Source organism: Rhinoraja longicauda, chromosome 6 (genome assembly GCF_053455715.1).
Source record: "Rhinoraja longicauda isolate Sanriku21f chromosome 6, sRhiLon1.1, whole genome shotgun sequence".
In the NCBI taxonomy this organism is placed as follows: Eukaryota; Metazoa; Chordata; class Chondrichthyes; order Rajiformes; family Arhynchobatidae; genus Rhinoraja; species Rhinoraja longicauda.
In genome coordinates, this window is record NC_135958.1 from 13,059,552 (window position 1) to 13,082,378 (window position 22,827).

General features: G+C 40.5%; 1 protein-coding gene across 1 annotated transcript in view; it reads right to left on the reverse strand.

The window, feature by feature from the left end:
* The window catches only part of nup93 (nucleoporin 93), a 107,148-nt gene extending 88,014 nt beyond the window's left edge, over positions 1-19,134 (reverse strand). Inside the window, exons 1-3 of the mRNA XM_078400475.1 lie at positions 19,052-19,134; positions 3,515-3,712; positions 2,227-2,344 (exon numbers count right to left, since the gene is read on the reverse strand). Coding sequence (XP_078256601.1) covers positions 2,227-2,344; positions 3,515-3,693 — 297 coding nt within the window. The 5' untranslated portion in view covers positions 3,694-3,712; positions 19,052-19,134. The remainder of the gene's footprint in view (positions 1-2,226; positions 2,345-3,514; positions 3,713-19,051) is intronic.
* Between the last annotated feature and the right edge of the window lie 3,693 nt (positions 19,135-22,827).

A 22,827-nucleotide genomic window follows, 5' to 3' on the forward strand; every position in this document is an offset into this window, starting at 1 on the left:
CACATGAATACTTCGGGTACAAAAGCAAGAGTATGAAGGTAAACACTCTGCTTTCCTTGATGAATGCAAGTAATCAATCATCCACTCAGGAAGTTCAGCCCCAACCTACAGCCAGCATGACTGACACACAATCCTCGACCCTACTAATACTTTTCACTACTGGCATTTCAAAGTTGTGGTGTACCCCTTTCCAGGTGCAACCCTTGCTTCTTCAAGAGCATTTCCTAAATCCTAAATCTATCACCTAGAAGAGCAGGTGCATTGGTACATCATTTGGTGTAGTTTCACATCACACACCATACCTCTAATTATTGCTGGAAATAAATATTTGAACACTCTAGCCAACAGCACTGCCAAGCACAATCTCTAGGACAGTAGCTATTCAAGAAGACAGCATTTTTACATTTTCATAAGCCCAATTAAAAACGGGCAATGCTGGCCAACTATTACGTCTGCAAATACATAAATATTTGGTTAAAATGAAAAAAATGGAAATCCGCCATACTTCCTCTTGCATTTGAGGCAGCAGAAATTATGTAACGCCCTCCAGGCGCTGTAGCCAGTGCAATGTGGTGTTGTCAAGGGCCGTGAGGTCTACCCTTCCACCAGGGGGATGGAGGACAGTGCAGTCGAAAATAACGTGCTGCGCTGTTTGCTGGTCTGCTCCACACACGCAGGCTACTGATGGACGCAACCCCCAACAATGCATGTTGGCATTGAACCAGCCGACCCCTGTGCGGAGCCGGTTCAGGGCGACCCACTCTTTGCGGGGCATGTCCGACCCGGGTGGGGCTGTGGTGTTCGGTGCGACAGTGAATTGAGGAGGTCGTGATGTCTGTTCCCAGCTGGTTCTCCATGCTCCTAGTACGTTGAAACCGGAGCCACAGAGGGTCGTTGCATGACGGGAGAAAGGGTGACAAGATGACAGGCGTTGAGGTCCCAGTTGCTGTGAATCCTGGGCGAGGTGGTGCAAAGGATGTTTGGCGTCCGATGGGGCCTTGCACACCAGCCTACGAGTGAAGAACTCTCTGCGAAGCTTGGCGGGTGCGATACCTGCGAGCACCGGCAGGAGATCCGTCGGAGTAGGGCGTAGGCAGCCAGTGATGATCCGCATGGTGTCGTTGAGGGTGGCGTCTAGCTTGCAAGTATGAGCACTGCGGCACCATGCCGGGGCGGCCTACTCAGCGGCGCTGTACATGAGTGCAAGAGCACTGGTTCGAAGAGTAGATGTCCTGGCGCCCCATGACAATCCGGCCAAGCAACGCAGGAGGTTGTTCTGTGCCGAGACTTTAGCAGTGTTTCAGGAATTCTGGGGGGGATGTTATCAGGACCCTGAGCTTTTCCACATTTCAGTTGAGAGATGATAGAAGAAAGTTCTGCAGAGGAAAAGGGTGCTGACAGGTGCCCATCAGCGCCTGGAGCTTTCCAAAGATTAGTGGATTCTTGGTTGACAGAAAGGGTATGGTTCTTGTCCGCGTCTTTGGAATGGCCATTGGCCAGGAACTGGTGAGCGATGGAGTTGGCCGTGACAGGGCAATGGTTAGGGCGGGTACTTCGACCGGTGAGGCGATTGAAGGTCTTCCACGCCACCCTACTGGAGTGTGTGAAGTCAATTCCTTGGACTGTCTCTTCCCACCGATCTCTGCGCTTCTTGTCAAGGCAGTTTGTCAGTTCCGCAGCCTTGGAGGCAGCCTCTTCGCCAGGTTCAGCGTACCGGAATGCGTCATAGCATGCGTCACACTCTTCGTTCCATGTGGGGATGTACTGGCGATGATAGCCGTGAGGAATGGGACACTTTGCTGCCCTGATGAGGAGTTTGCAGAGGGCTGAGCAGAAGCAGAATCCTCCATACCATTAAAAGGTTTACATTTTAAAGATGAAATCTGTCATAAAACTGGTAAAACACGAATTGCCATAAAACAAAGCCAAAACTCAAATTACTAAACTTGCTTCTCCACAATCAATAGGTATACAATGGAGTCCTCAAACTACCCAAAACCAGGGTTAATACTCAGCCCACTGAAATCAATAAAACTGATATCTTTCCAATATTGATAATCGGTATCAATTCTAACAGCTCAAAAGGAAGTATGGAAGGATTTTTCCTACATAGGCAAGACCAGAACACGGACTATATCATTAAAATTCATCGTGACTTAATTCTGCAAGCGTTTAAAACAAATTGATTCAGAACATAAGGAGGCACACCAGCAAATGCCCATTTACCTGTATATCCGTGTCTTTGACCGGCTCAAGAGGTTCAAAGGTCGTGGCTGCACTCAAGCTTTCCAGTCGCTGAGAGATGTGAGATATGTCCAGCCCTTTGGTCCCCAACAGAATAGACCTGTTTAAAAAGAGGGGTGGGGAAAAAAATCACCATTCTATGTTCTCCATATCAACAATTACTTCAGCTTTAAAATTTACGGTACTAGCTTTAAAAGAACTAGCTTTGGGGATTGTATTCTTTAGTTAGAAAAATATCTTTAACCATTAAAACCATTAAACATGCAAGCAAAGAGAATAGGCAGCTGATTAGTACAATGTCAAAATGGAACAAAGTAGGAAAACAGTTCATGCATAATACACCATGAGGAATGTCAACATTCGCATTTAATTATTATGCACAATGGAAGGTCAACAAATGCAATTCTCATTTACCCTGGACAACAGATATGGAACAACACTGACTAGGGTCCAAGGCAATGGATGCCATTTTGTCATTTCAGAATAAGAATAACACAATCTTTACATAACGCAACTGAAACAAACAGATTACCTTCAAGTGAGAAAAGATACAGATAAAATGAACCCATCATTTCATACTACATTTGAAATTGAAGCTTGACTTCCAACTACTTGTTTCACAATTAGGTTCGTAAAATGAAGTCAAGGTATTCCCCCCATAAACATGTTTACTGCTTCCCCCCATAAACATGTTTACTGCTGCTAAAATGAAGATTTTCTCCTTCAATTTAAAATCATAATTTCTGAATTAGGTAATTTCTTCAAATTTATCAAAACCTTGCAGCGGATGTTGATTTCTCTAAAAGAGAAAGGAGACTAACCTAAAGTCTTCTTCCAGCAATTAACAAATATAATTAAATCTTGAAAATTTCTCAACACACAAAATTAAACTCTAATTAATTCACAATTACATTTACTTAACATGAGACTTTATAATCTTTAATGCAAACAGCAAAATCCTAGCCAGAAAGGTATGATTCGTGAAACATTCAAACATGCTATCCTCAAAAACACGAGGTGACTTACAACGTGCATCTCCTGTGGCACTCTGTCATATTTTATATGAATGGCCACGTTGTTGAAGGTAAGAGTCGAGAGTGAGAGTGACTGGTCAGTTTGTCTCAGGAGTAAATAGACCCTCTGGATTATTTTGCACTAAACTGGTGAAATGTCATTGCAAAAAACAAAGTGATTCCTGCTAAAGAAGTACAATTAAGCAAGATATTCAAAATAAGGCCTTATACCCTTAAATAAATACCCTCAAACTTACGCCTTGACATCTGCTGTCTCTTGTGATGTGCGAGTCAGGGTCCTGGAACGCAAGACCTCCCCTGCCTGCTGAATCTCCTGCAGGTTTCTTTCCACATGTGGAAGCTCGGATACACCTTCAGTTTCTGCTGCAAGCTGCTCGGCCTGCTGCAACAGCTCTCCAAAACCCTCCATATCCATAATGAATATTCAACAGGGTCTGCAGAAAGAAAAGAAGAAATTCCATACAATTCTTTCACATTGATATATAAAGAGCGATTTATACACAACAGTCTGTTTTTATGTTAAACCTTTGAGATAGGGAAAAGCACAGAGTCAAAAGACACAGCAGGTTAGAGCAAAGAAAACCAAATGGGTGTAGCATTTGGCCATTGCAAGGCCATATCATTTTAGTCCTGGGCCTGTTGCTGCAGCTTTCAATAAAATGTACGAAGGCCTTGGCTGCTTCTGAAAGGGCAATGTGTAAAATGTCCTGCCCAGGACCGAGGATTGATTTGGGGATTTTAAACAAGAGATCAGCATCTATAGGCAAGATGTTTCACATCAAGTCAATTTCAGTTGAATAAACTTCACCAGCAGGAAATGAATTCCCAGACCATTGTGACATACAAATATTACGCATAACTTCTAACGTTTATTAGAAAAACTTCTAGAATGATTCGTTTCAAGAGTAGCCATTGATTAAATGCTTTGAAAATGATATTGTGGGGTAGATTTGCTAGCCTGGTTCCCCCATCTGCACCTAGAATTGCTGTCTGCCTACGCCTTAATTACCACATTGAGATGTCGAGACTCTGTCACTCTCCAATGGTTCCCAGACTCCCACGATACGGCCTGTATGTTAACAGGGACAATGGCAGTGCACCAGGGGAGATTGGTCTTTGAAAGCTTAGACAGACAGCAAAGCCCATTTGTTAGTTTAACGGCTTTAATAGCCGTGAGCAAGATTTCACGGTGTTTAAAATGTTGCTAACTTCTGAGACATTTAAAAGATATCAGAAATTAAATTAAAATTAAAGTGTTTTAAAAAAAGTAAAGTTAATCAAAATGTTATAAATAATCCAAAAGCACTAAACTGAGCAGAAATATTTTAAATAATGAAAGCGCAAGAATGCTTTCTCAATCCCCTACTATATTCCCTGCACACTCACGACTGTACGGCCAAATACAGCTCTAGCTCCATCTACAGGTTTGCAGATGATACCACTGTGGTGGGCCAGATCACGAACAATGATAAGACTGAGTACAGGAAGGAGATAGAAAACTTACTAGCATGGTGTCAGGACAATAACCTCTTCCTCAATGTCAGCAAGACAAAGGAGTTAGTTATAGTTATCAACTTTAAGATGTATGGTACATGCCCCAATCAGTATCAACGGTGCCAAAGTGGAAATGGTTAAGAGCTTCAAGTTCTTTAGCGTTAATATTATCAACAATCTGTTGTGGACCAACCACATTGATGCGACAGCCAGGGAGGAACACCAACCCCTCTTCTTCCCAAGGAGATGGAGGAAATTCGGCATGTCTCTATTGACTGTCACAAACATTTTATGCACCATAGAAAGCATACTGTCGGGTTGCAATACAGCTTGGTTTGGGAACAGCTTGACACATGTCCGCAAGAAATTGCAGTGGGTTGTAGATGTAGCCCAGTCTATCACACAGACATTTCCCACCATTGACTCCACCTACACTTCACATTGCTTTGGAAAAGCAGCCTACATAATTAAATACTTGTCCCACCCCGGTCTTTCCTTCTTCTCTCTGCTTTTGTCAGGCTGAAGATACTGAAGCTTGAAAATATGTACCACCAGACTCAAGAACAGCCTCTTCCCCTCGGCTTTTGGGCTTCAGAGTGCTCCTTCCATAAGCTAGGGTACCATCTGATTCACCATCTCCATTGTGGACATTGAGATTAGCGTATAGAAGTGATGCGCTAAAATGCTTGTGCTCTCTGGCTCTTCCCCTTTGCCCTATCTATTACACTTGAATTTGAAGTGATTGTATTTAGGTATTGTATTATCTGTTTTGATGGACAGCACACAAAACCAAGCTTTGCACAGTACCTTGGTATACATGATAATAATAAACCTAAACTTAAGATCCAGATTGCAATCCTGTTGCATACTGAATATCATCAAGGGAAATTAAATGAGATAAATTAATCCAATTATAAAAGAAAATGGACAAAACAAACCCAAACTCACATCCTGACCTAAATACTGTGCATGAAATTTATTTTGAAACCTATACTTGGATAGTTAGGTGGCTGCAAGCAAAGTATGAATCCAGCTTGATCATGATCAAATTTCACCATGTTCAATGTAGATTTATGGTTAAATTCATACGTGAACTTGGTAATTTGGCTGAAGCTCCCATTGTCAGCATTGTTGCACCTATTAAATAAGAGAGTTAGATGGATCTGTTTGTTTATTTGCCTGGTTCTTTCGTCAGAGCCAAGAAACAGGAACGGCTATGTTTCCATAACAAATGAACTGTCGTGACTAATTTGTTTTTAAGATCAAGGTGATATCATACGAAAACAATCAATTTTTATTTTCAGTCCCCTATAATGTATGTCCACCGTCCACCTGTCCACCGTGCTTGTCAACAAGCCACAATAACAGTTTTACCTTGAAGGACCTAATGTGATGCTAAGCTGCATGCACAAAACAAAAGAAATAATAGAACTGGAATTTTCGCTCTTTTATCTACATGATTTTTTGATGTACTGAATTTGGAAAAAAGAAGCAAGATTTAAGAGATCCTGGATATATCGTGTGCAACTAAAAGTAATTACTTTACCAAAGAACACAACAAAAATGTCCAGAATTCAAGAATCAATTCTTTTTCAATAACATGAAATGGACTACCTCATCCAAATCATACATGTCATGTATCATGATAATAAAAGGCAAAACTGATTTGGTGCTGCAAAGAATAACTTTGCAATTCATGTTAAACATTCAAATGCTGTTCTGCAAGAATCTGCAATGCAGTAAATTAAAGCCAATGCACAGTCCAATCACATGAACATGGGCCAAACCTGGTATTAAATTCGGTATCGATTGCTTTGTGCTAAATACATCTTACGCATATCAGTTGCATCTGCCCAGTGGAAAAAAAGAGTAAGCAGAGCAAAATGCAGATCCTGTTCCAAAGCCAACCTTTGGCAGAATGAAACAATAATGAGTAACTATCAATTAAAATTTTACATTAGTTTCTGAGTGTTCCAGTTTCCATTTAATCAGGAAATGGAATAATAGCATTCAAGAACTGTCCAGAGCAACAATTTAAAGGATCGAATATTGCTCTGACAAAGACAACTTATTAAAAAGAAAATACTGTGAATGTTGTGCATCGGTCCACCGTGACAATGCACATCTAAAAATGAGAACTTGACAGGAAGGTGACTTTGATTCTGAATCTCGTCCTTTCTCCCCAATGCTGCTTTTCTAAAGGTAAACAAAAACAAAGATGCTGGAAATGGGATAAAAGTTCATGCTGATGAAAAGTCAATCATGCAAACATTAACTCTGTTTCTGTCCATAGATGGCAGGAACAATGGCAGTGCACTCAATCTGCTAAGTGTTTCCAGCATTTTCTGTTTGATTTTTGGAAACTTCCTAACCTATTAAACATTGAACCACTGCAGTTCCTTTTTCACAGTAACCAAAAGTCAATCAGTTCAAGAAGGTTGCCCACCATTACTTTATCAAGAGCAATTAGAAATTGGGAAATAAATGCTGGTCTAGCTGGTGTTGGCTGCATCCTGAAAATATATATTGAAATAACCTCTGGAGGACGGCCAAATAAAGTGATATAGAATAGAAAACCAATAATCCTCTTATGCTTAGGAATGTCTTATATCAATTCAACACTAGAAAAATATGCAAGAGGTTGCATTTCTTATCTTACAATGAGATAGAAGACCATTTTACCCATTGGGTCTATGCCCATGGCACAATTGCATTAGTCCCTTTCCACCACTCCTCCCAATGGCCCCCTAATTTAAAGGAAAATGTAAATTAACTTCCTCGTTGCATAAAACCAGATCTTCATTTAATTTTCATTTGTATGTTAAAATGAAACAATGGGATGACGGACGGAATCAAAAAGTGGACCAACCAAAGACAGCTCCTGTCACAAATGGAAGCCTGGGGACTCCAATCTTACATTTGCCTGCCTTAATTATGGAATTCATAAGTTTAAACACAAGACACAAACACAAGAAATTTCAACTTATTGTAAAGCTTCTCATGATGAACAGCTAGTCATTGCATATTTAGCCACTTCCATCAGCAGGTAATTCTAGCTTGCAAAAAAATGCTCCACGAATTTAGTTTTTTAATTCCAATACTTCTTACATTTCTGTCCCAGTTCATATATAATGTGACAATCATGTAAAATATCTATCAAATAATTAAATGCTCACACATTGCCAAAAAAGTTTAGAGACACCAGATAATGAAAAGATCAGTGAAAGCTGTGCAGCATTACAACAGTTCTTTTGATATGGGGAGCTGGAAAAACTGACTCTTACTTGACCTATTGTCCATATGTATAATTGATGTACTCTTCTCTGTAACGCAGTAACTGCCATGATTCAATATTAGAACTTAAGTGTTTAGACAACTTTTATATATCTGCAATTTCACAAACGGTCTGCACTTTTGATATCAGTACTTCTGAAAATGTTATCTTCAACCTCATTATTGCTACGGCTAAAGACTGCTGTTGTCTCATTCAGCACATTCTAAAATGACAAACCAACAAATTCAGCTTATTTGGAAATTATAACTAATCACAAAACTCTAAACAGGTGTTAGTGCATTTCCTGGCCATTTTTGGAACCTGGGCATTAGCTTTTTTAAAGTATTAAATTTACTGAAGACTTAGACACATGGGACAACTTTCTGATGACGTAATTATTAACTTAAGACCAGAAAATAGGTTTACCATGCAAGTATGTATCTGTTACTGCTTTTGCAGAAGACCAAGCCATTTGTCGCTCTATAGCTGGTAGGAACATTGTGAAATTGTAACTGATTGAGTGTGAAAATATAAAACCAGTTGCCTGTGAATCATTCTCTTCTCTCCACAAGTAGATTACCATTTCTGTATATTGCATCTAACTCTCTGTATCAGCTGAGAACCTATGATCTTACCAAATTATATGCATGAAAACTCTATACAAGTATGATATCAAGTATATGAAAGCAGACAAAAATGTCAAAAGATATAAGATATGAAACAGACTTCATACCAACATTATAGCAGAAAGATTCATCATTACTCTTCTCATCTGTGGGTATTTACTCGGGTATTTTGTCTGTTATAAAGTAGTAATGCAAATAACCAGAATTGCAAAGGAAGCATCCTAACATAAAATCAGTAACGTTTGTTACATCTGTTCTTTTAACCTTCTGTAAAGGCTACCCCCCCCCCCCCCATCATAGGGTGGTTATATTCCTAAATAATGGTTCGTATTGCGATTTTCCGTAATGCAAAGTCATGTCAACTGCTTGCGCAGTAAGAAACATGAATTGAAAAATATATACTTTTTTTAAAAACTTTTATCCACACAAATTCTATGAGAGTGTATTTTATTCCCTATCTCAAATTTCTGGGTCATGATATCTGAATGCTGGAAGGAAAATATCCATTACCTGAACAGGGAAATGCAGAGGTTGTCTGTACATAAATGGACATTCAAATCAACTTGTATCCAACTGTAATGTTCAACAATTTTCTTGATTTGTGTTTTACAGGCTGCCTTCGGAACACAGTCGTGGCTGTGACATTGTTTCCTCCAATTGAATAGTAGGAGCGATTTACAGAAGCCAATTAACCTACAAACCTGCACGACTTTGGAATGTGGGTGATAACCGGAGCAACTGGAGAAAACGCACGTGGTCACAGGAACAACGTGCAAACTCGGCAGAATGTACAAATCGCACAGGCAGCCCCCATATTCGAGACGGAATCCACGTCTCTGGCATTCTGAGAACACTGCTTGGAACAGTCTTGCGAGTAATTCTGAGCACCATGATTGAGAAAAAAATTGAAGACCTCTGAAAGGAAGCTTTTTTTTTCTAGGAGTGAGAATTAGAGTAACATGGAAAGAGGGGGAAAGCATTAGCTGCTCTCCTTGGAGAAGAAAATCTTATTTGGAAATTTAACAGCGGTGTTCCAAGATCACAATCCATTTTGATAATGTAAATAAGGCTAAGCTAATTCCATTGGCCTGAGTGTCAGTAACAAGTGGATAGATTAAAATTGCCTTATCAAAATGCCTTAAAAAAGATTTCATAAGCAGCTAGGTTCTCCAATGCTTTGATCAAAACAGTGGTAGAAGTAAGATTAGTTAAATTTCAATGGTACATTAAGTAAAAGAGGAAATATTATATGGTCAAAGGGAAATCTTATAAAATCTTATGAGAAACAGCAAAGGAAATAATTATTTGGTTCGCTTTACAAATGATTAGCATACTTGGGAAACACCATCCTTCAGTACTGTATCAATACTCAAGACAACAATATCTATCATCAAGGACACCACCATCTGGGCCATGCCCTCTTCTCGCTACTATCATTGGGCAGGAGGTACAGAAGCTTGAAGTCGCACACAAGCAGGTTCAGAAATAGCTTTTCCTTCAACTATCAGGTTCTTGAACCAATCGACATAATCCTAATTCTACCTCCACAACAGGACAAGTCCACCCCTTGCACTTCCATGGACTTGATTTCTTTCATACTTATGTTTCTGCATTAGTGTCTTGTTTTTTTGCAGTCTTTTAGAAATCTTGTTGATTTATGTATAATTTGTTTTTGTGTGTTTGGCTATGTGCCTGTGACGCTGCTACAAGCAAGATTTTTCTTTGGTGCGTTTACCTTACGGTACTTGTGCATATAATGAAAACTTGACTTGATTCTAGGAAGATCAACAAAAGCATTGGAATACTTCAAATTCTTTTTAAAAAATCATTGTTTATTAAGCTTTCAAGTCATTTTGACCAAGTTTAGCAACAATCATGCATTTTGATCAGCTTAAATATGCTTTCTTCAAATAGCACAAATCAATTTCCAAATGATAGATCACCTTATGCAATATTCCTCAAACACACTGCTTGATGACACACTGCTTGATGGACTAGCTTCCATTTATCTCAGACTAGCTCTTCAAATAAGCTATTGGGATGTTTAAGTTCAATGGAAGAAACTAATGCATACTTGTCCCTAGTGGGTGTAGGATAGTGTTAATGTACGGGGATCGCTGGGCGGCAAGGACTTGGTGGGCCGAAAAGGCCTGTTTCCCGCTGTATATATATGATATGATATGATATGATATCCCCGAGTTCCATTGTTATCAGTTATTAAACAATACAAAGCCTGGGTCATTGTCTGTTTCTCTCTTTGACCTACGTGTATTTCCATCATTTTCTGTTTTTAATAAACGGCCCTGAATCTTTTTTTAAATAATCAGACAAAAAATATATGCATTTATTTTAAATTACTTATAAAAAAACAATTGGTAAGGTCCTGGCCGAGTATTTCAACAGCAATTAATTTGTCCTAATGGCTTCAAGACAAACCAAAAAAATTATGGGATATCATAAATTATGACTCGAACAGGTATTTTGCGCCAGTGTTCCCTATAAAGGATGCAAGAAACATCCAATAAATTGGTGCAAGTCAGGAATTTAACGGGAGGGGAAATCTTGAGAATGCAACAATCACCAGAGAAATAATATCGAGCAAATTATTGGAGCTGTGGGCTGACAAGTTCCTGGGTCCTTAGGAACCTTGGTTCTTAAAGAAGTGGCTAATGAAGAAAGTTACAATAGGCTGGAAAACAGCAAATGCGAGTTATTTATTAAAAAAGAAAGGGAAATCTGAAAATTATCGCCAATTAGCTTAACATCCACCACTGGCAAAACATTAAAAGATTTTACGAAAGTTGTTATTGCATGGCACTTAGGAAAATGCAAAGGAAACAAGCAATGTCAACACAGTTTGTGAAAATGTAAACATGTTTGACCAAATGAAATCTGAAGAAATAACATACTGATGACAAATTTGAACTGAGCCGAATGTATTATAATTTTATGGAAGCAACAATGTCAAAACTGATGTAACGTAGAAATTTTGTCAAAGAAATCTAGCAGATGCTGTCAGCAGTTCTTCACAAGCCTGCAGAGAATTTGAGATAACTGTGCATGATTTAGAGGAAAGTCAATTAAAAATCCTGTACCAGCTTTGGAAATGCACAAAGAGTATTAGACCATTGAATTCAATGGATGATACTGAATATTCAGCTTGCGATTTGGCATTCTGTGTGCAGTAAAGTAAGTTATAGCTGAATATTTTAAAATGCAAGTAAAGTATTTCTTAATATTGCTTTTTAACAGTGGTAAGTAACTCGCTGAGAAAATAAAAAGCTGTCAGGTTGGGGGGGAAAAACAAGAATGAAGCAGTTAAAACTCAGGTGTTGCCAGCAATATAAAATTCAGTACAAAGACTGACCTAATATGTGACAATTAGTAATAGATTCTCAAAGACACAACATCCTTTTCCAAATATCACGTCATGTGTTGAGAAAGACATTTTAACAAGTTACAGTGTTTGACAGTCAGTGTTATGGTACTGGAAGTCTGCTGAGTCAGTTTCTCATTAGTCAACAATAACTCGAAAAGATCATGAACTCTTCGTATTGCAGGCTGAACAATCATGTCTCATTATGAATATCGAAGGCAAGGCAACATTCTTTCCAATTACATTGCTCAAAAAGTGTTTTAATTTGACAAATCAAACTCACAATGCCTGTTTATATAAAAATATGGTCTACTGTATAGCATAAATTTTGAATACTAATGATTCAATGTGGCATGAAATCAGGTTCCGTCTACTTTGATCTCTGAAAATCTCAAATTTACATCAATTTAAATCCCTTTAATACTCCTCCATATTCTATCTCGCATACATTTCTGAAAGTGATTATGTACAGTGAAACAATTTGGAGTGTGGCAACATTTGGATGTAAAATAGATCCCACAAACAAATATGAACAAACTGGGCGGCGACATCATCAATGTAAACATTGGAAATATTGTTATCTCTGAGAATTTGGTTTCATATTTACAAGCTACGAATAATTTTGATTAATGAATGCAGAACAAAAAATTGTTTATACCATACAGACATAATCATTCAGCAAAAACTGCAAGCAGTGTTCGATTTAAATCATGTAGGTTTATGCAAAAGAAGTGAATCGCCAGCTCAATGCTTATTCCTGTTTGTTGTGATGAAAAAGTATGTGTTCTACATTACTGTACATGTCCACGTAACCTACTCAAAGGAGAACTAGAAAATCAAGTTTAAGGTCCTATTTTAGCTTGGAAAATATATCAAATATTTACCTATTAAATCAATTCAAATAAATTCTAAATTAATTTTGGTGCATTGCACCTTATCTCCAGAGTCAGCTCAATAAACCTGTTCTTAAACCTAAGTTCTCCACACGTTGTAAATTATGATTTAACGTATACCCAGCAGAGAATGCATGCATTACAATTGAGCTTGTTAAACTCTATTCTGTTTGGACATTGAGGCCATTTCTACCATCGAGTGAATGTCAGCACTCATACCCCCTGTAACCCAATCTCTCTTACCTGCCACCACCTACACCAGTGGCAAGTTATAGTAACCAATTAACTTACCAGCACAGAGCTTGAAAAACTGAAGCATCCGGAGAAAACCCACTTGGTAACAGGAAGAACAGCACAAAAAGAGCACCAGAGGTCAGGATCAAATAGAGTCACTGAAGTTGAGTAGCAGCATAGTTAATTACTGAAATGTTGTGCCACCTTTTACAGTTTCAGTTTAGTGTATTGTCGCATCTAACAAAGTAGTCAAAAGCTTTTGTTGCGTGCTATCCAGTCAACAGAAAGACAATACATGATTACAATATACATTTAGTGTATAGATACATGATAAAAGGAATTACATTTAATGCAAGGTAAAGCCAGCAAAGTTCGATCAAGGATAGTCCGATGGTCACCAAAGAGCCAGATAGTAGTTTTGTTTCTATTCATACTTCACAGTTATAGCAGTTAAGGTCTCCATTGCAGGGAGTATGGAGCTTAAAAGTAGGCAATTTTTAATGTAAAATTTGCAGGGTACTAATAATACCTCACCTGGAGTACATTTAATTTGGGCTTTATGTTTGGGAAAGGATGCATCTGCATTAATAGGTAGTGCAGAGACGATTAACAAGGTTGATTATTGGGGTTGGCATATGACGAATAGTTGAGCAAGACATTGTAGTAGCAAGACATTACAGTAGCAAGACATTGCAGTATAAGGCTTATCACAATAAGGCTTACTGCAGTATATAAAAATGAAAAGGTGATCTTAATGAAACATTTTAAGATATTGAAGGTGAATGCTGAGAGGATAGTTCCCTCAATGGGGGTATTTAGCAATAGTAGAAATACTTTCAGAATATATTTCAGACAAAACAGGGATTTTATCAGAGAGGTGCGGTTACTTGGAATTCTCAACCTCAAATAGTTGTTGAGACTGTCATTGAATATATTTCGGCCGAGATTGATAGAGCTTTTCCCTACTAGGAAGTCAATGTTAAAGTGAGCAAGCAACAGAATGGTGCTGAAGCCAAGATTGGATCAACCATGACTATACTCTTTGGCAGAGTGGGAGTGGGTGCATCTACATCTACTCCTGCTCCTGCCCTGTTTCTCGAGTTATTTATTAATTTTGGACTAATTGCAGAGCTAATCAGATACGAAAGTGGCTGAGATTTTTAAACTGCCAGATTATCAAACTTTTATAAAGTCAGCGTTGACAAAATCTATGCAAGTTTCCAATGCAGTCAAGAGTACTTATTTAGCATAATTTGCTAACGTTCAATAGATTTCAAGCAGTTTCTCATCTGATAATATAAAGGAAGCAACGGCAAAAATGATTTAATGTTGAAAGATGGACAAACCTCATTAAACATAGCTTGATAACTTTCAAAGTTAATAGATTCTGAATAGTTTTAAAAAACATCTGATGGTTGGCCTTTAAAGTTGTTGACCAAGTATTGATTGGCTTTGCTGACAATTTACAGTATGATGTTTCATATTTGAAGTCTTTGTATCAAAAAAATATTTCTATCTTTTGCCTTTAAGCCTCCAACATTACTTATAAATTTATACAATCCTGCTCGAATCAGCAGAATCTTATATTTCCTCATATCCAATGTTTCCATATTATCTGCCATTAAAATTCTACACAGTTCACTGCATCTGATAATGGTGTTGATGCTGCAGGGCACATCAGGAAATGAAACATAGTTCACTTCTCGTGACTTCCAGAAGCTCTGTAATTTCAGGACACTGTCCCAGCTGAATCTCACTCTCAAACACCTCGGGTTCAATCCCTAATTAGAGATAGGTACTAACACCACATTGATATAAATCCTAACCGGATCCATTCATTAGCTTTGTACCTAGTTTCTCCCATTCTTTTTGTCAGAGAATGGTTCTGCACGATTCTGCCTAATTCCAGAAAGTCCAGGAGTCATTTGCCATGTGCACAAGCCAGTCATTGTTACCATCACCAACATCCAAAAGGCTGCCATCTCAGCCTTTTATTATACTCCATATACACTCAAGACTGTGCAGCCAAATTCTCCTCAAACTCCATTTACAAGTTCACAGATGACACCACCATAATGGGCCGGATTTCAAACATTGACAAGACAGAGTACAGGAAGAAAAATAGAGAGCTTAGGACAGTACAGTGGTGCAGCAGTGGAGTTGCTGCCCTACACCACCAGAGACCCGGATTCAACCATGACTATGGGTGCTGTCTGTACAGAGTTTGTACGTTCTCCCTGTGATCACGTGGGTTATCTCCAGTTTCCTCCCACACTCCAAAGACAGAGATTCCAATAAAATTGCAAATTGTCCCTAGTGCGTAGCATAGTGCGAGTGTATGGGATGATGGCTGGTCAGCGCAGACGGTGAGTGGAAGGGCCTGTTTCTGTGATGTATCTCTAAAGTCTAAAGCTTAGTAACAAGGTGTCAGGACGACCTCTCCCTCACTGTCAGGAAATTGAAGGAGCTAGTCATCAACTTCACAAAGCGGGATGGAGTACAAGCCGAAGTTTACGTCAATGAAGCTTCAATTTCCCAGGTGTAACTACTACCAACAATTGTCTTCATCCAATCAGACTAATGCTATGGCCAAGAAAGCACACAAATGCCTCTACTTCCTCGGAAGACTTCATCCTCAATAACCATCACCACAGGGGCGCCTCAAGGTTGTGTGCTCAACCCCATGCTCTACTTACTCTATACCTACGAGTGTGCAGCCAGACACAGTTCTAACTCCATCTTTAAATTCGTTGTTGTTGGACGAATTGTTGGACGAATTATGGATAATGATGAGTCAAAGTACAGGAGGAAGATCGATCAATTGAATAAATAGTGCCAGAACAACAACCATGCCCACAACATCAGTAAAACCAAGGAACTGATTGTTGACTTTAGAAGAGGAAGAGGAAGGCCAAGGATCCACAGACCTGTCTTCATCAATGGGTTGGTGGAAGAAAGAATCAACCACTTCAAGTTCCTGAGAGTGCATGTCTCTGGAGATCTGTCCTGGACCCAGCACATTGACACAATCATAAAGAAAGCCCAGCAATCCCTCTAATTGCTCAGAAAATTGAGATTAGGTATTTCGACGAACCTTCTCTTAACCTCTTACAAGTGCATGGTGGCGAGCATATTAAGTGGTTGCATCACAGCCTGGTTTGGAAACTCGAATGCGCAGGAATAAAGGAGATTACAAAAAGTGGTGAACAATAAATTAAACCATGTTACGGCTTTACAAAACTTCGGTTAGACAGCTTTTGGAATATTGTGTGCATTTCTTGTCGTCCCATTACGGGAAGGATGTGGAGACTTTGAAGCGGGTGCTGAAGTGGTTTATCAGGATGCTGCCTAGATTAGAGGGTATTAGCTATTAGGCAAGGTTGGACAAACTTGGATTGTTTTCTCTGGAGCATCGGAGGCCAAGGAGGGTCCTTATGGAAGTTTGAAAGTAAGAACCATTCTTCCCAGGGAGGAAGTGTCAAACGTCAGAGACCATTGCTTTAAGATGAGCAATGCTTTAAAGATGAAGTGCAAGACTTTAAAAAAATATATACACAGTGTTGTAGGCGCTTGGAATGCACTGTCAGGAGTGGTGGAAGCACATATGATAGTGGCATCCAAGAGGCTTTTATACTTGAGCATGTTTGGAATGGAGTGATATGAATCATGTGGATGCAGAAGGGATCATTTTAATTTGGCATCACATACTGCGTAGCCATCATGAGCCAAAAGACCTGTGACTGTGCTGTCCTGTTCCGTTTGTTCTACCTGAACAAACCCAGTCACACATGCAAATTCCTCAGATACCATCAGATTGAACCTAGGTTGCTGCAGCTGTAAAGCAGCGTTCATCTAGCTATATCACTGCTGCCCAATTATTCTTTTAATTTTGCATTGGTCTAATTGTAAATTTAAGTTTTATAACTGGTCTTAATCACCATCCTTAATTTTTCACCTTAAACCTTTCAGCTACAGGGACCAAGGTCTCAGGTGCTGTGTGTGTGAAATTTGTAGCACGGACACAAGCCAGACCGAGTCCATGCTGACCAGTGATAACCCTGTGCACTCGCATTATCCTACTCACTAGGGACAACTTGCATTTTATTTATATACCGAAGCCAATTAACTTACAAACTAGTAGTTCTTTAGAGGGCGGGATGAAACTGGAGCACCCGGAGAAAACCCACGTGGTCTCAGTGAGAACGCACAAACTCCGTACAGACAACACCCGTAGTCAGGATCGAACTGCAGTCTCTTGTGCTGTAAGGGAACAATTCTACCGCTGCACCACTGTGCCGCCCCTATGATCCTGAGGTTCCACTCCATAGTTTCATTCCACATCCCAAGGACAGGCTGCTAGGCTACTTAGCCCTTGTGTATTACCTCTCAGCAATAATATATCAAATAGAAATCAAAGAGATGTTAAGAGGCATAGGTGCAAGATTACATTCCAGGGGTACAGGGAGTGAGGGTGTGGGACAGATCAGCTGGGAGCCATTATGGATGCCCACTTTCTGTGCTATAATAGATTAATAAAAAGAAGTAACCACACTTCTCTACTGAATAAAACTGTAATTGTCAATTCACTCTTCACAACTATCACTGAAAATTCAGTACATGTCACCTATGGAAACTAATGCTCAAGATGCCGTACCGAAACAGGAATTTTATATTTTATAACAAGAACCACGAGCAATGTCATTCTCTCTCTATCTGTTCCCATGTGCTGTTTTGAATGGCCTCAACTAACTGAACAGACATAGCAACAGAAAATTAGACAGATAATTTGTTTTTATAACTGATTCAAAACAAGTTTTAACCATTGTTCAAACTTCTAATAAAGTTTGATTGTAATAGATTTTACTCACATGTTTAAACTGTAATGTTGTATTCTTAATGTTTTATGCTTTAATCTTAATTGTTTACTGTATGTTCGTGTTGTTACTTGCGAGCTGAGCACCAAGGCACATTCCTTGTGTGTGTACATACTTGGCCAATAAATTCATTCATTCATTCCACTGTGAAACATTAGTTCGCAGTTATTTTGTTACATTCCAAATGGTGGAATGTACAGTAACTGTATAATGGGAATGACTCTGGTTCTTTTTCATTTATCGACATTACATTTGTATTTATAATGAATTCATCTATAACCGAATATCCAAAAGAACCACATTCTAATGATAGACGCAAAATGCTGGACTAACAGTACGGATCAGGCAGCATCTCTGGAGAAAAGGTGACGTTTCAGATCTGAAGAAGTGTCTCGTCCCGAAATATCACCTATTCCTTTTCTCCAGAGATGGTGCCTGATCCGCAGAATTACTCCAGCATTTTGTGTCTATCATCACTGGAAACCAGCATCTGCAGTTCCTTCCTCCACAATGAAGTAGAGACCCAATAAAATATATTAAAAAGCCAAATTGCACAGAGCATGATCCCAGCAATGATTTTTTTTTTAAACAGAATATTCGCTGAATGATATTTGACTCAAATGTGTTCGGATTTGGGGTCTTAAACATGAATGGGCAAATAGATATTTTTTCAAGAGACAGTGCAAATGCTTCTGGGCCATTAACGTGGATTTGTACGTTGCAGGCTTTGAAGAGTGATTTGTACGCAGGACGCTCGGAGTCGGGAGCAGGAATAAAGCCGTGGAAAGGGCTCCAAAAGCGAGCAGCCGCTATGCCAAGGAAAACGATCACTGCAAGTGGCGGGGCTCCTGTACTGGATCCCCGGAGCGGAGCCTCCTTAGCGACTGCTGACAGCGAGTCGGGTCCTGCAGAAGCCCGGAGTGGGAGGGTAGTCAATGACGCGAACACACAATGATGGGGTGTAGAGAGCGTACGGGCCTCAGGCCCAGTGACTGGCGTTACCTATGGCCGCAGCCCGGCCTCATCTGATATCCGCTTCTCCTCCACGCTGTCGCCGTCCCTCACGCGCCTCCTCTCTGGTACCGGCACCGCGCGCACACCCAGCGGCCAGCGCGCGCCGCCTTCCCATTGGACAGTGGGGCCAGGCCGCCGTCTTCCCATTGGCCAGTAGGGCCAGCCCGCCGCCTTCCGATTGGATGGTGGGGCCAGGCCACTGCTTTCCCATTGGACAGTGGGGCCAGGCCGCCGTCTTCCCATTGGTCAGTGGGACCAGTCCACCGCCTTCCCATTGGACAATGGGGCCAAACCCCCGCCTTCCCATTGGATGGTGGGGCCAGGCCACCGCCTTCGCTGCCTCCCATTGGTCGGTTGGGCCAGCCCGCCTTCCCATTGGACAGTGGGGCCAGACCGCCGCCTGCCCATTGGACATGAGGGCCAGCCCGCCGCCTTCCCCGCCTCCCATTGGGCTGGCGGAGCTCGAGCCGCCAGAGGGAGCGAGTCGCATCGCCCAACGGCTGAGGGCACCCCAGTGGTAACGATGCTGGCCAGTGATGCTTCTGTGAACACCACCAAATACAACCCTTGTGAATGTAGGTATAGCCGCTGAGAATTTCTGCACAGTTCTTGTTTTGTATATATTCTTTATTATGAATAAATTTTGATTAAACAAAATATAACTTTAGTCGGAGGGTGGTGAATCTGTGGAATTATTTGCCATAGAAGGCTGTGGAGGCCAAATCAGTGGATACATTCAAGGCAGAGATGGATAGATTCTTGATTAGTGCAGGTGTCAATGGTTATGGGGAGAAGGCAGGAGAATGGGGTTAGGTGGGAGAGATAAATCAGCCATGAATGAATGGCAGAGTTGACTTGATGGGCTGAATGGCTTAATTCTACTCCTATCACTGATTTTTTAGATTTAAATTTAGAGATACAGCGCAGAATCAGGCCTTTCGGCCCACCGGGTCCTCGCCTCCCAGCGATCCCCGCACATTAACACTATCCTACACCCACTAGGGACAATTTTTACATTTGCCCAGCCAATTAACCTACAAACCTGTACGTCTTTGGAGTGTGGGAGGAAACCGAAGATCTCAGAGAAAACCCACGAAGGTCATGGGGAGAACGTACAAACTCCGTACAGTGCAGCACCCATAGACAGGATCGAACCCGAATCTCCGGCGCTGCAAGGCAGCAACTCTACCACTGCGCCACCGTGCCGCCCTTTGACCTTATGTACACCCTATCGCTTCCCAACATCTCCCAGACTCTGTAGAGGAAAAGGGACAATCAAGCTTTTGGGCCGAGACCCGCCATTTGGACTGTTTCAACTGACTATTTCCCTCCACATATGCCCCTGACCCGCTGAGTTCCCCGCGCAAGTTCTGTTTTAATGCAAAATATCTTCCTGTCCAACTCCATCTCACATGTGGGCCTACCAACAACAGGCCTCCTTATGATTCTTCCCTGGTAAGGAGGTATTATATCTAAACTAAAATGACATTTTACAGTCCCTAATTAAGAGTTTTCTTAACATTAATCGGACCTCTTTCCTAATCCTTTAGAAATGTTATTGATTTAAGACTTCAATCTTTCAAAACTTTATTCATTTCTTCACAGCCATTGTATTTAATATTATCTTCTCCGCTGTGTCAGTTTAGTAGGGGGTAGAACAGTACGAGTGGAAAATAACGCGATGAACTCTATAGTAATGCTGATACTGCAAAATTCTGCTTGGATCTTTGGAAATGGAATCCATATGACAGATCTACACAGTTACACTAAAAATGTATGTCAAGTGTTTCGGACTTTTGTTAAAAGCGGAATGTCAGAAAGAAAACTGAAAATCCTGACCATTTCTAATAGGTTTAGTTTAGTGGTACTGTGCAGAGACAGGCCCTTTGGCCCATCGAGACCACACCGACCAACAATTCCCGCACACTAACACTACCCTCCACACACTAGGGACAATTTACAATTTTACCTAAGCCAATTGGCCTACAAACCTATATGTCTTTGGAGTGTGGGAGGAATCCGAAGCACCTGGATAAAACTCACACGGCCACATGGCAAACGTCATGCTGGGTGTCTTCTCTGGTGATGCTCTGCCAAGCCTGTATTGCAGCCATCTTTAGCATGCTTGTTTTGGGGGCGAGTCCCCTTCAGTTTTCTCTTCAGCATATAAAAGGCATGCTCAATTGGGTTCAGATCGGGTGCTTGACTTGGCCACTCAAGAACTGACCATTTTTTAGCTTTGAAAAACTTTGTTGCTTTAGCAGTATGGTTGGGATCATTGTCTTGCTGTAGAATGAACCGCTGGCCAATGAGTTTTGAGACATTTGTTTGAACTTGAGCAGATCGAATGTGTCTATACACTTCAGAATTCATTATGCTACTACCATCAGCAGTTGTTGTATCATCAATGAAGATAAGTGAACCAATACCTTCAGCAGCCATACGTGCCTGGCCATAACACCCCCACCACCGTGTTTCACAGATGAGATGGCATGCTTTGCATCTTGGGCAGTTCCTTCTCTCCTCCATACTTTACTCTTGCCATTACTCTGACATAAGTTAATCTTCATCTCATCTGTCCACAAGACCCTTTTCCAGAACTGTGGTTGCTCTTTTATGTACTTCTTGGCAAACTGTAACCTGGTCATCCTATTTTTGTGGCTAATCAGTGGTTTGCATATTACAGTGTAACTTCTGTATTTCTGTTCATGAAGTCTTCTGCAGACAGTGGTCATTGACAAATCCATACCCGACTCCTGAAGAGTGTTTCCGATTTGTTGGTAGGTGTTTGGGGATTTTTCTTTATTATTGGGAGAATTCTTCTGTCATCAGCTGTGGAGGTCTTCCTTGGCCTGCCAGTCCCTTTGCGATTAGTAAGCTCACCAGTGCTCTCTTTCTTCTTAATGATCTTCCAACAGTTGATTTTGGTAAGCCTAAGGTTTGGCTGATGTCTCTAACAATTTTATTCTTGTTTCTCAGTCTCATAATGGCTTCTTTGACTTTCATTGGCACAACTTTGGTCCTCATGTTGATAAACAGCAATAAAAGTTTCCAAAGGTGATGGAAAGACTGGCAGAAAGACTAGGTGCTGAGAGCTCTCATATACCTGCATTAAGGAGGCAATTAAACACACCTGAGTAATTACAAACACCCATGAAGCCATGTGTCCCAAACATTATGGTGCCCTGAAATGGGGGCACTATGTATAAACACAGCTGTAATTTCTACATGATGAAACCAAAATGTATAAAAATGGCCTTTTTTGAAATCTGACAATGCGCGCTTTAACCACATGTGATTTTTTTCTATTACAAATCTCAAATTGTGCTGTACAGAAGCAAATAAATAAATGATTGATCTTTGTCCCAAACATTATGGAGGGCACTGTAATTATTGTGATTATTTTACCAAATCCCTGAACAATAAATGTATTCCATTAATGTATTAGCAATTAGATCCATGAACATTTTTTAAAAAAAGCTTCTGTATTTTCATAAGAATATAACATTTTCTGCTCTTTCTGCTGGGTGGTGGGTGTGGAACTGCTAGAGGAGGTAGTTGAGGCAGGGACTATTGCAACATTTAAGAAACAATTAGACAGGTACATGGATAGAACAGGTTTAGCGGGATATGGGCCAAACACAGGCTGATGGGACATAGTGGTCGGTGTGGGTAAGTTGGGCTGAAGGGTCTAATTCCAGGCTGTACGACTCTATGACTATGTAGCAATTGTACAAATCAGTGGTTAGAGTATTGTGCATGGT